This window comes from Phyllostomus hastatus, unplaced genomic scaffold, assembly GCF_019186645.2.
Source record: "Phyllostomus hastatus isolate PE091 unplaced genomic scaffold, TTU_PhHast_1.1 phas_scaffold_78, whole genome shotgun sequence".
Classification (NCBI taxonomy): Eukaryota; Metazoa; Chordata; class Mammalia; order Chiroptera; family Phyllostomidae; genus Phyllostomus; species Phyllostomus hastatus.
The window spans coordinates 9,451,465-9,464,972 of record NW_025334041.1 but is presented as its reverse complement, the minus strand read 5'-3'; the positions used below and the strand labels follow the sequence as shown (position 1 = coordinate 9,464,972).

Sequence of the window (13,508 nt, the reverse complement as noted above, 5' to 3'; positions counted from 1 at the left end):
CTGCCGGTAGACCTCTGGGGCCCCCTGCCTGTGGGTTTTCTCTCCCAGGATCGAGGAGGCAGGCACTTCCCCACTGCCCGTCTTGGGAAATGGAGACTCAAATTGGAGCGGTGGCTCGTTGTAGGCCACCCAGACGGACAGGGTCTGAGCCAGGACTCAAGCCAGAGCCCCCAAGGGCCTGCTGGGCTGCCCAGGGCTTCTGCCTCGTAGGAGAGGACGCCCCGCCCCTTCCCGCCCGCCAGGCGCCCAGCCGGGGGAAGGGGCGGAGCTTCGGTGCCGAGACCACGTCGCCAAGGCAACGCGGCCATACTGGCCAACCGGCCCGGGGGTCTGGGGCTGCCGTGACCTCGTGGGCAGGGCAGGCAGCATGGACAGCCTCTTCGTGGAGGAGGTGGCTGCCTCCCTCGTGAGGGAGTTCCTCAGCAGAAAGGTATGTGGCGATCCCTCCGCAGCGCGGGGCAGTTTCTCTAATTTGGGGGCACCCTGGGGACTTCCCTGCAACCTCTGCCCCTTCGGGGAGGGAGACCTTCCCCTGTCCGCTGCCTGCCCGAGAGGTGCCCGACAGCAGCTCCACTCTCCTGGGCTGGGATGGGGGAGCTACAATTCCCAGGACCGGCTTTCTGTCCCCGCGCACTTCCCGCAAGCAGGGCCGCAGCGCAGCAGCCCTCCCATGGCTTGTCCCCTCTCGGCCCGGAGGTGGCGGGACGCGGCCCAGGGGCGAAAGTCCAGCGCCTTCTCCCTGACTAGCCCAGCCCGAGACTCTGTGCCGCCAGGAAGAACTGCCCCCAAAAAGGGAGGCCGAAGGGCTAGAAAAGTTCTTGACAGTCAGACCCGCCAGTCACGTTCATCGTCAGCTCAGTCGTTGCAGTGGGGTTTGTTTTTAAGTTCTGTTGTCTTGTCCCGGGAGAGTTTTTGGAGTGACCGAAGGTTGGGGAGGTCCTTGGCTCTCCTCTGCCCTGTCAGTGGAGGTGAGGGCACCCCAGGAAAGAGGTGGCTGGGGGTGACGGCGAAGGAGAGCCTAGGGATGCCCCCCGTTACTCCTGCACAGTGGCTGAAGGCTGGCCACCTGCCACGTGTCTTGGGTCCTCGTGGTGTCCTGGATGGCGCGGCGTTGGGCGCTTGTCTGGGATTAACACACACACACACACACACACACACACACACACACACAACAATGTTTTGAATGGAGGAAGGGAAGGGCTTGGAGTCAGGGCAGTTCAAATGTCCGCCACGAGCTAGCAGCGTGAGCTTGGGTGCGCTACTCACTGCCTCGGTTTCCTTGCCTGTAACACGGGAATGAGAAGACTTTCCCGTGGCAGATTTATACTGAGGATTAATAATGGTATATGGGCAGCCCGTCAGCATTGTATGGTGCACATAGTAGGTATTCAACATTGTCTTCTCCCCATCTCTGAGGTGCACCTGTTCTGGAAGTCTGTTTGCTTTTTAAACATGTATGTTTATTAAAACACCTTTTAAAAGCATGTGGCTTCATTGCATCTGCTTTATTTTCATGGGTACTTGACTTTTCATCACCCAGTCCCAGCACGACATCGGATTATCAGTGACACACCCCAAGAGGCTGGCCACTGCTGTCACTTTTTAAAAGTCTGGTCACCAAGCAGAACTCCCAGAGCTTTCCTCGTGCCTTTTCGTTTTTGAGTCCAGACAGATTCCAGGGCCCTCACCTGACACCAAGGCTCCCCTTGATCTCTGCTCCCCGTCCCAGGCTCGCTTGTACCTTCTTCCTCGTGCTCTTCCCTGTCCCACCCGAGTCCTGCGTCCTCCCAGAGGTCTCCTCGGGTTAGCGCCCGTTGGAATGACGGGCTTGTCTTGTCTGGTTTGCTCACCGACGTGCATGTTACAGTTTATACGCCTGCCTTTCTCCCCTGCCCCAGAGCCAACCCCTGAACCTCGACAGTCGTCTGGTTCACCCCATTTTTCATTTGGGTACGTTAAGGCCCTGAGAGAGGAAAGGGGCTGCCCGCAGTCTCCCCGAAAGTCACTGAGAGCGGGGACTGCAGGCCAGGTTGACGGCTTTTCTCACTGTCTTCTGCCCGGGCCAGAGACCACGAACTCCCCGTGGGGCTTGGCGCAAGGCGGGCCCGGCAGTTATAATCATGAGAGTCCCCATCGTGGTTCGAGGTCCCTTCTAGGTGCCTGTTTGCTCTCTCAGATCCTTGGGACGGTCCAGTGAGATTATCACGAGAGTTAGGCGGCGAAGAAACGTGCCCAGGGTGAGCGGGGCAGACCATGTCACCTTCCTCTGCTCCAGACCCTCCCTGAGCTTCCTGTTCCAACTGGAGTGGATTCCCAGCGAAGGTCTCACCGGGGCCTTCAAGGCTGGCTACGACCGGCTCCCTGCCCCCTCTCGGATCCCATGCCCTGACCCCGAGTCATACCCAGCTACACTGGCCTCTGTGAACTCACCGAGTGTGACCTCCTCTCAGGGAGAGTCGTGACAGCCTCCTGGCGATGTTGGGATCCGCCGAGGTGCTTCTCCTGGTGCCCCGGCCTCCCAGGTCCATGGCCCCTCTGCTGCAGTGACTCGTCCCATCCTACCGTGCCACCATTCCCCGTGACTGTGCCTTAGGCTTGTCATTGCCGGCACTGCCCTTTCCTTAGTGTCAGTTCCAAGTACCCCGCCGTCCTCGTTTCCAGCTCACTGCCCCCCCCCAAAGTCTGACATGAACTGTTCTTGAGCCTCACTCCTGTCTCCTGCCACCGTGTCACAGCCCCTCAGCCCTGTCTACTGTGACCCCCAGGAGGGCCAGGCCTGTGCTCTGTTCACTCTGCCCCCGGCAGCTGAACTCGTGGGCCAGTGGTCCATTCCCTTCATGTCACGGACGGGAAACTAGAAGACTGGAGTGAGCACGAGCGTGATGCTCAATAAGTAGCTGACTGTCTAAAACTGTGCCCTTTGTCGTCGTCTCTGCTCCCACTGTCCGTCTCCACAGTCGTGCGTCTTAGCAGCCACCGAGCCGTAAGCTTACGCCTTGTTTATGGCCTGCTTCCTCAGCAGATGTCAGTCTCATGGGCCATGGGGGACTCTGCCTTTTTCCCTCTGTATCTCCTGCCCCTAGAACAGCCTGGCACATAGTAGGTGCACTGCAGATGTGTGTTAAGTGAGTGAAGGTTAAGTGGGCCCCGGGCAGGGCCGAGGAGGACTGGGTGATCCCCGAGGGCGTTCGTGTCCCCTGCCCAGTGATTTTCAGGGGCCAGCGCGCACCCCGATCCCGGAGAGTTTGGTAGAGGTGCCGAGACTTGCTGATCTGAGCTCTCCACCCGCAGTCACCCAGCAGGGGAGGACCCTCACTGTGGAGCTCTCCCCTCCGCACGCAGAGGGGTGGGAGGGCCGTGGTCGAGCCCAGATGAAATGCTCGTGCCCCCTCTCCAGCCTCACCTCTGCTCCCCGGTGACTGTCCCCAGTGCTCTCAGGAACGTCCCCACCTGTTCCCAACCCACGCCACCTTTTCTTTCTGTCCCCACCCCTGCCCAAGGCTTTCTTTTTATTCTCTTTGGTTCAAGCCTGTGTTCCTACCTCTTGTTTCACCAGTTCTCACCTCCCCGCGTGGCCGACAGCAGGTTTTGTCTTGTTCTCCCAGCAGCGAGAGCCCCCGCCTCCAAGCTCTGAACACAGAGGCCAGGGGGGATGTCGGGGCCTGTCTGGCGGGGAGGCCTGGGTCCTTCCAGAGCAAAGGGCTCTCGTGGTGCCAGGCGGGGCTGTTTGCCAGGCATCTGGGCCCCATCCTCCACCATCTGAGGATCAGCATGGCCTGGCGCGGCGGGCAGCCAGAGCGGCTGCGGTTAGTTTTCAAAGGAAGAAGCTGGGCTCTGGGGGAACGCCACTTCCCACTGCCAGAGTGTGTCTCAGCTGGGCCTGCCAGCGGGGGGGGGGGGGGCCCTCACATCTGGATGATGGAGGGCGGCCTGCTGTGGCCCAGGTCCCAGCGTCCTGACGCACACAGGCTGTGCCCGGCAGAAAGCCCGCCGATGGTTCCGCCGTGTTGCCCCGGGTGAGTCAGCCCTGGCTCCCCATCTGAGACAAGAGAGGGATGGATATTGGCCTTTTGTGTATGTTTCTCCTTTTGGTTGCTTTTAAAGCTTCCTGCATTCTGCAGCCCCCACACGAGGGCCAGACCCAGGGCTCCTGAGCCGCACTTGGTGAGTCAGTTAGCTGCATTTCCCTTTCCTTTTCTGTGACATGGTCTGACAAGGCCAGCTTACTTTGCTCAGCCCATGCGGCCGTCGTCGTCAGATCCAGAATATTAATTAGGAAGATGATGTCAATTGTGAAGGTTACATAACAATACATTCTCCAGCCAGGGTTTGGCCTCTGCAACCTCCTTGTGAAGCCAGCGGGGTGAGAATGGTCCTCATCAACCCCAGCGGTCTGTTGTTTGTTCCCTGGTCGGAGAGGGAGAGACGGAGGGTTTTGATTTAAACACGGTACACAGTGGTTCGGGTTTCTCCCCTCAGGGCTTGAAGAGGACGAGCGTGACCATGGACCAGGAGCGCCCGCGCACTGACCTCAGCATCAACAGCCGGAACAACCTCCGCAAGGTTTTGCATCTGGAGTTTCTCTACAAGGAGAACAAGGTGTGTGCTGTTAGCGTGCGACGTGGTGTTCTGGAACCGAGGTTGGCCGCGTCTGTGCACACAGGGGCCCTGCCAAGCCCTCAGAGACGGGGGGAGCAGGAGGGGGGCCGGGGGCCGGGGGCCGGAGGGGGGGGCGCACCTGCGGTCAGGGAGAAACGGCCGCCGTGAGCGCTGATGAGTCCCAAGTGTGAGTCACCTTTCCAGCCTCAGCCAGGCCCCCGGGCCGCCCCAGGAGCCTGCTGCGCGTGCCCAGCTAGGAGGCTCACGTTGAACCCGAATCTGTAACAGTTGTTCCCTGTGCTCCCTCCTCCCCGCGCAGGCTAATTTTAGCCAGACTTTCCTTAAGAATATAGTGTACGGTTACACTAGAATTTTCCATTCCCTGTCCGCCTAACAGTTTCCTCCTTCAGCTCTGAGTGGTACCTTACTCTTTAGTCCGGGCAGAAGCGAAGCTTGGGCTCAGCTCCCCCAGGGGCGTTGGGGTTGAGAGTGGGTGGGGGTGGGAGAGGCTTCCCCGGCCCCCCAGCCTCAATGCCCCCCCACCGCATCACCGGCGTTCACGGCACCCTGTGGTTCTCCTCCCTTGTGCCCGCCAAGGGTGTGACAGCGTATCTGTGCGATGCGTAGTCAGTGTCCGCCTGCCCTGCGTCCGAGACCGCAGCGGGAGCCCGGAGATGGCGTCGGCTAGGTTCGCTGTCGTGTCCCTGTACTCGCCGTGGTGCTGGTGATGTGGTGAATAGTCAGCGTGCATTTCTGGGTCATGTGACAGACGGACGGACGGACGGACAGAGTGTGCAGGGGATGAAGCTGCCATTCAGACCCAACTGCGCTTTCTGCTGTGAAGACTGAATCTCTGGTTGGCTTTGAGAACGGCTCTCCAGCATGGGTTAGGGCACAGTGTCCGCGTTGGCAAGAATCTAATGATCGTGTTTAGCATTTATTGCAGTTTTTTATAAAGGCAATAAAATATCTCCCGCAGAAGTTCAGTATGGAAAACAAGGACCGGGGCCAATCCTGTTTGAGGTGGAGGTGAGGGGGTCCTGCCTCCCTGGCCTTTGGGGCAGCCCTCCGGGGCGGAGGTGAGCAGCTCCCAAGCCACTGGTAGACTGGGGACGCTGCCAGGGAGCCCCGGACCAGGGAGAGGTGGCTGGCCAAGGCTGCACCGGCAGCTACGCAGAGGGAGTGAGGCTGCAGCCTGGCCTTCCGGTTCCATCCTGTGCTGGTAGTGGTGCTTAAGCTTCTATAATTGTAACTCTCTTCTCCAGTGAAACAGTAGCAGACTGAGTTGGTGTGGGGGGGCACCCCAGCCCTGGGAGGCTGTTTCCGAGACACCTGGGGGAGCCTCAGAATAGCTTGGGAACCACCCGCGTGGTGTGCGCATCCTGCTAGCCCAGGGAGGAACTCGGGCGGGTCTCCTCCGTAAGGTGAAGGGATTCCAAGCACACCTATGAACCTCAGCCAACCGGCATCAACCTACAGGAGCGTTCAGGAGGCCCCAAGGAAGACCTTGTGCTCCCCTCGGCGGAGAAAGGGCAGTGGCAGCCAGGTGACATCCCCTGGGGCCTGGGGCGACATGCGGCCCTTCCGTCTCCCCTATGCAGTGAGCTGAAGTCCCATAGACTGTGGCGGTCCCCCAACCTGCTTGGCGCTGGGGGCGGGTTTGTGGAAGACAGTTTTCCACGGACTGGGTGGGGGGTGTGGTTGGGATGAGGCCAGTGCATTACCTTCAAGCTCACCTCCTGCTGTGCGACCCGGGACTGAGGCCGGGAGGTTGGGGACCCCCTGTGGTGGAGAGGCGCCCACTGACCCAGGCAGCAGAGACCCAGAAATCCTCCATCTGCCACATTTCGAGGCAGGAGAGTGGACTGTACATTTTAGAAAGATTTCTCCACAGGGAGGGAGACGGTTCACCAGGAAACCCAATGAACCTTTCTGGTGCAGTGGGCGTTTAATGTAAATGCAACTTTACCTAATTTTCTAGAGGTATATTTCCCATTCAAGTTACTTTATTTTGTTTTAATTGTTTTGTTGCTTAAATTGTTTTGCTGCTTAAATTGTTTTGCTATAATATAGTCTCCCTAAGGTAACTATTATCTCAGGATATGTAAGATATTTTCATTAGATATTGATAAGTACCCTGATTGTTTGATTTATACAGTAGTTATTTGCTGTTATACAATGACTTGGAACTTATATTTTATAGAAAAAATACCTATTAATCTATTTACTGTATAATGACTTTGGCATTCATACAGAGCTGGTGTGATTCTAGGGAAGCCCTGAAATTTCATGTTAATTCCAGTAACTTGTCTTTTCCTATTAATATTAAGTATATGATAGGAAGTGCCTGTATATTGGGTTGGCCAAAAAGTTCGTTTGTTTTTTTCCTTAAGATGGCTCTAGTAGTGCTTAGTTGTCTTTAACTTCATTCGAAACACATTTTTTAGATTGTGTTGTGGCCCCAGAGCTCTGCCGTGTAGGTCAGGGCAATAGGAAGGGGAAGGACTGGATGTTCCCAAGGGCTCCCCCATACCTGACTCCCCCATGCCTGGGCTCCTCCATGCCGGGCTCCTCTATACTTGACTCCCCCAAGCCAGGCTCCCCCCAGACTGGGCCCCCCCAGGCTGGGCTCTCTGTTTGGTGCTTCGTTGCTCTGATTGCAGACTCCCTAAATGCCCGTGTCTGGCTGCACTTCCCAGGGGCCTGGCGTCTCTGGGCAAGTGGGGTGGGCCCTGACAGGTTCCGTGGCCTGGCCCCAGAGGCCAGCCTGGGGCGTCACTGCATGGACACCTGTGTCTATCCACATTTCTTAGGGGAATTTGAAAAGAAATCAGGCTCTGATCTTTGTGGTTTTGGCTTCGTGAGACTCGGCAGGGCTTGGGGATGTATAATTTAAAAATTCTGCTAAGGTAATATTTGGTGCAGTCAGGGTTGGGGAGTGCTGATTTTATTCATCTCTAAAACCGACTGCTGAAGCGTTTCATTGAGTCTTTTTATTTTCTTAAGTCCGGGGTGTGAACCAAGTCAGCCCTGACCGGGACCCCTCGGTGTTCTTTGCCGTAAGCTGCTGACGCACTGTTCCTGAAGTCCCCGCATCCAAGGTCAGGTGCAGGACGCACCGACTGAGGGGACATTCAGGCCCCAGATACTTGCAGACTTGGGAGCCAGCAATCCCTAGAGGCTTCCTTCATTTGTTAAGTGAAAGGGCACATATGTCACAGAGTCACTCCTGGGAGAAAAAAGCACAAGGAGATCCGAACTGCACTTGACCCGCCTGGCTTACGCCCGGGAGGCTCCTTCTCTTGGGGTGGAGACTTTCGTCCTCGTCTCTGTCGCACCCCGGCCCCTCACGCCCGGTCGGCAGTCGGTGGTGGCTGTCTCCTCAAAGAACGTGGGACCGAGAAGTTGACAATCTTACTCGAAAGACGTAGCGTAGCCATCTTTATCGCCCTTCCTGCGAAGCTGCACGTGCAATTAACGATACTTTTTCTTCCACTGATAGGCAAAGGAAAATCCTCTAAAGACAAACCTCGAACTCATTACCAGATATTTTCTGGATCACTTCGAAAACGCCGCTAACAATTTCACTCAGGAAGCGCCGATGCCTGCACTCTCCCTTCCAAAGAAGGGCAGCAAACCACCGCTGAGATGCTCCGAGGCCACGCTGGTGAACATATACGACCTCGCAGGCGAGGATGCGGCGTGGAGAACGTCCCTGTCGGAGGCGGGCAAAGCCAGGTGTCTTTCCTGTTTACACCGTGGGTTAGTTTCCCGACGCTGCTGTAGCAGATCACTGTGAACTCGGGGGCTGTGACAGTCAGCGTTCTCCAGAGAAACGGAACCGATAGGGACCAGGAGGATGTGTGTGTGTGCGTGTGCGAGTGCGCGTGTGTAAAGAGATTTATTTTTGGCCCCTGCGATTGTGGGGGCTGGCGGGTCAGAAATCTGGGGGGCGGCCTGGCAGGCTGGCAGCTCAACCCACAGCCGGGGGCAGAGTCCAGTCTGCACTGGGAGGCCTCAGCTTTAGCTCTTCCAGCCGTCAGCTGACGGCATGGGGCTCACCCGTGTTGTCGAGGGCGAGCTGCTTTATGTCGCCTGACCGGAGATGCTCATCACGTCTAAGAAACACCTGTAGGGCAAAGTGTAGGGTAGTATTTGACCAAACAGCCGGGCCCCATAGCCTAGTTGATACACAAAATGTAACCACTGTGGTCTCTTACATCAACTCAAATTTGTTACCTTGCAGTTCTGGAGGCCCGAAGTCCAGAACCGGTCTCACCGGATTAGTGGCAAGGGGTCAGCTGGGCTTGTTCCCTCTAGAGATTTCGAGGGGAGAGCCTGTTTCCTCTCCCTTTTCCAGCTGGTGGTGGTCGCCCCTACACCGCTTGGCTTGTGGCCATTTCCTCTGTCTTTCGGGCACATCGCTCCCCTCTCGCCCACTGCTGACTCTGATCCTCCTGTCTCCTTCTCGTAAGGACCCTGTGGTTCCACTGGGCTCCCCCAGGTAGTCTGGCATAACCCCCCACCTCACGATCCGTAGCTGATCACACCTGCAAGGTCCCTTCTCCACACAAGGTTCCGGGGGCCGGGATGTGGACGTCTCTGTGGGGCCGTCGTCCAGCCCTCCGCACTCTGCGCTTGCAGAACCCCCGCGGCGGAGCCCTGGTGCCCTCCTCCGGAGGCCCAGGGGACGGGCCACTGTGTGATGGGGATGCCGATGACTTAAAGTGTTTAATTTTTTTAAGTGTATTTTATTGATGATGCTGTTACAGTTGTCCCGTTTTTTTTCCTCCCCTTTGTCCGCCTCTGCTCTGCACCCCACTTCCCACCAGCATTCCCCCACTTTAGTTCATGTCCATGGGTCGCACATATAAGTTCTTTGGCTTCTCCATTTCCCATGCTTTCCTTAACCTCCCCCTGTGTATTTTGTACCTGTCATTTATGCTTCTTGTTCCCTGTACCTTTTCCCCCATTCTCCCCCCACCCCTTCCTGCTGAGAACCCTCCATGTGATCTCCATTTTAAATTTCATGATTTATAAGGTCCAGGGGCTTGTTTTGTTAGCATTTATTTATTTTTAAATATTTTATGTATTTATTTCTCGAGAAAGGAGGGGACGTCGAGAGGGAGAGAAACATCAGATTCTTGCATTCCCCAACCAGGGGCCTGGCCTGCAACCCAGGCATGTGCCCTGACTGGGAATTGAACCTGTGACTTTTTGGTTTGGAGGCTGGCACTCAGTCCACTGAGCCACACCAGCCAGGACTTGTTAGCATTTTTTTAAAGGCAACAAAACACTGGAGAAATGGGAAAAAATCTGAAAAATAAGGCCCTACGAACTCCTAGGAAGAAAATAAATTGGCATTCTTGGTTGATCCCCAGTTATTTGGAAAACCATCCTATCACATTACCACCCTAACACTCCGCGTGAGGCCTCTGAGAGGGAGCCTCGCCTCCCCCAGCCTGTCCAAACGCCTTTCTCTTTCCGGGGGGAGCCAGCGCTGGGGGGTGCAGGCGTCAAGATGCCAGAAGGCGATGACCGTTAAAACGTTAACTCCAGGCTTAAGATGGGCAAGTTAACGAGGGGGGAATGAGGAAGATGCTTCCTCCTTCACAGACACTTACTGCCTGGCTGGGAAATGAAATATTTCTGAAATGATAAAAAACTGCAGTCCGGTCTTTGACGCGCCTGAGTTCCACCCAGTTGTCCAAGCCCAGACTTGGCTGTTGTCCTTGACTCTTCCCTGCCTATTCGTTCTGCACCTTGGAGTCCTTGATGAGGGTGAACTCTGTCCTGTTTCCTCTGGAAGACCGGGGCTCTCCCCTCGTTTCCGGGGCTCCAGTGGCCTCCATGAATGCATCCGGGACCTAGGATAGCACGAGCTTTCCCCAGACAAGTCTGCCAGGCTGCTCCGCCCTGAGAGGCCTTCAGTGTTCCCTGTAGCTCCTAGGGTGAAATCCGGACTCCTTAGGCTAACTCACAAAGCCCTTTCTACGGTCGGTCCCTGCCGCTCACCCAGGCACGGGCGGCTGTTACAGGCTCCCAGCTGGAGCCTGGGGCCTGCTGCTGCTCACCGCCTGCCTGCCGTTCTTCCCGACTCAGCCCTTCTAGATTGTCCCGGGCTGGTTCCAGACCCTTCCTCTGCTCGACACTCCCCTGCCATTGCGCACGTGCCCACTGCTCTCGTGCGTGGCCCAGTACGTGGCCCGGTGCGTGGTAAGCGGCTCGGCACAGCAGGTGTCGGCACGCCGTCTCGCCCAAGTCGGTGCAGAAGGCAGCCCGGCCTGCGTCAGGGGTGCTGGCTCTGCGTGATCGCAGGTCAAGTCCTCTTTCCCCGGGTCCCCGCCCCCTTCTCATTCTCGTTCTTTCCCCCTCCTTGCTGCTCTGTCTCTTCCACCTCTTGCTCTCTTTCTCTGTCTTCCATTCTTTCAGTGCCAGGCAACCCGGAAAACGGAGCCGTTGGCATGCCCGACCTTCCTGACCCTTCACCACACCGCCGGGAAGGCCGGGTGTGCTGCGGTCCCCATGGCACGTGGCACGACTGGGCTCCGCGTGTCCTGGCCCGAGTGGAAGGGCTGCAGTGCTCCGTAGCCCGCTGGGTCTAGAATAAGGGGGCCCTCTCTAGTGGAGAGCGTAGGGAGCCCTGTCCTGTGGGTCATCAGCTCTGGTTTTGTTTCTCGTCTCCCGGCCGCCTCCTCTTCTTGTCGGCTGGGTGTGCCCTGGTGCGCAAGCGTTTTCTATTCCTCGCCTTTAACGGTGGAGCACGGGCTGCCGGGAGTCACCACGGATGTGTGAATGGGCCCGTTGTGAGCGCCTGCTGAAGGTGCAATGTATTGTCGTCGTTAGTGGCTCCTGTCGAGGAATCTGTGTCAGTGGAAATACTGTCCCCTGTTTTGCAGACACGACAGTCACGACGGGGACGTGCTTGGCAACGTGGTGTCATCCAAGAGGCCCCCACACAGAAGTAAGCCGGCGCAGGCCCTCCCGGCTGAAAGCCCTCCGGCCTCGGCCCCCGCGTGGGAGAAGGCGGACAGGCCCCCCCTGTCGTCAGAGCCGCCCCTGGACACGAAGCGGGCCGGGGAGAAGGCCAGGCCGAAGCCGGGCCTGATTGTCCGGGGCATGATGGCCGGGCCCACCGCCAGCGCCCCGCAGGTCGTTGCTCCTTCCTGTCAGCCCGGGAGTGGGAACCGTGGGAACCGTGGGAACCGGCCGGGTGTCCACCTGGGGGCACCCCACAGAGAGCTCAGGGGGCGGGCGGGGTCTGTGTGCGGGGAGTGGAGGGACACCCCTCTGTTCTCCCTGGCTCTGCCGTCAGCTCCTTGTGGGGCATGGGCCGTCCTGATCCCCTTCCCTGCCTCAGTTTACCCATGATGCCAGTGAGGCGGATGCCGTGGTTTTCTGCTGCTTTGCCGGGTGAGGACACGTCTACCCAGCTTTATCCTTGCCATTCGGGAGTGGGGGAACTCATCCAAGCCTGGGGAACTTCTTTTTTGTTGTTTGAAACATGATACTTAACAGGGAAAAAGAAATGCCAATCTTTTTTTAAGAACAATTTTTTAAAAGATTTTATTTATTTATTTTTAGAGGGGGAAGGGAGGGAGAAAGAGAGAGAGAGAGAGAGAGAGAGAGAGAGAGAGAGAGAGAAACATCAGTGTGCGGTTGCTGGGGGCCGTGGCCTACAACCCAGGCATGTGCCCTGACTGGGAATCGAACCTGCGATGCTTTGGTTTGCAGCCCACGCTCAATCCACTGAGCTACGCCAGCCAGGGCGAAATGCCAATCTTTGTAGTTTTATTTGTGTTGCCTAAAAAAGCATTCTAAACATTGATCATTGTTGTTTCACAGTGTCCCTTAAGGAGGGCCTGTGGTAGGGAGGGTCCCCTGAGGTGGGGAGGCTAAACCAGCGCAGAGAGTGAGTTTCGGAGGGCTCTGAGAAATGACAAAGTGGAACCCAACCGCAGTCTCGAAGTGCGGTAGTGGCCGAGCGGGCGCCTCAGCGAACCAAAGCTGGGTGGTGTGCGTCCACGCCCGGCCGGCTGGCGTGCGTCATCTCTGCTCTCGCCTGCCGCACGGTTGGGTGTGCGCAGCGGCTGTGGGCGCTGGTCGTGCAGAGACCCTGCCTGTGGGAGACGCGGACCCCTCCCTGCCCCTGCCCCCGTCCCATGAGGTTTTCAGGCACTGTCTGTGTCTCTCGGCCGTGGCTGCATCTGCTAGATGGGTGTCTCCGCCCCCTTTGTGTTCTGGGGTCCTGTGGCTCTGAAACGGTCGTGCCGTGGTCTCAGCGGCCAGGTCAGGGAGGCGAGGGTCTGCCTGCTCTCCTCTGTGGGGTTCAGGCCGCACCTCGGCATCATGCCCCATCCCAGGTGTCTGGTACTTGAAGGAGGACATTCATAAGCCGGACCGTGTCCAGAGAGAGGAAAGGAACCGGGAGGATGGAGAGTCTGGAGGAAATCTCCAAAGGGATCTGGGAGTATTTATTTCATCTTGGGAGGAGGCGGCTGGGGGGAGGTGGGACGGAGCAGAGAGCGTTCTCCCAGCCTGGAGGTAGGACTGGTGTCGCCTCAGAATGGTGAATGCATGGCTCTCAGGCAGCTGCTCCATGCCACTGCCTGCCTCCGTGCCCGTGGCAGATGTCGCCAGCTGATCTCGGTGCCCTTGTGCTTTCCAAGCCTGGATGCACCGTGGGCTGCTGCTCCGGCGGGCAGGCTGCAGTGTGAGTGAGAGGAGCCCTGTGTGCTGTCTGGTGTGAGCACAGGCTGTGAGCCCCGGACGGCCCAGGACGCGGTGCATGGTCCTCTGTTGGACTCGGTGGGCAGGCTCGCTCCGCGGCTCCAGGGGGCACAGCCAGGGCCAGCGGGCGGGGCTGGGGCAGCGGCTCGCAGCCCGTCAGAGCCCCTCAGCGGTGGCAG

General features: G+C 57.8%; 1 protein-coding gene across 2 annotated transcripts in view; it reads left to right on the top strand.

The window, feature by feature from the left end:
• Positions 1 to 300: 300 nt before the first annotated feature.
• The window catches only part of MINDY4 (MINDY lysine 48 deubiquitinase 4), a 99,972-nt gene continuing 86,764 nt past the window's right edge, over positions 301 to 13,508 (top strand). Inside the window, exons 1-4 of one of the 2 annotated variants that reach the window (XM_045827852.1) lie at positions 301 to 430; positions 4,480 to 4,599; positions 8,102 to 8,337; positions 11,499 to 11,751. In XM_045827852.1, the coding sequence (XP_045683808.1) occupies positions 368 to 430; positions 4,480 to 4,599; positions 8,102 to 8,337; positions 11,499 to 11,751 (672 nt within the window). In that variant the 5' untranslated portion in view covers positions 301 to 367. Of the gene's footprint in view, positions 431 to 4,479; positions 4,600 to 8,101; positions 8,362 to 11,498; positions 11,752 to 13,508 lie in introns of both variants that reach the window. The other variant, XM_045827851.1, reaches the window with a different exon arrangement.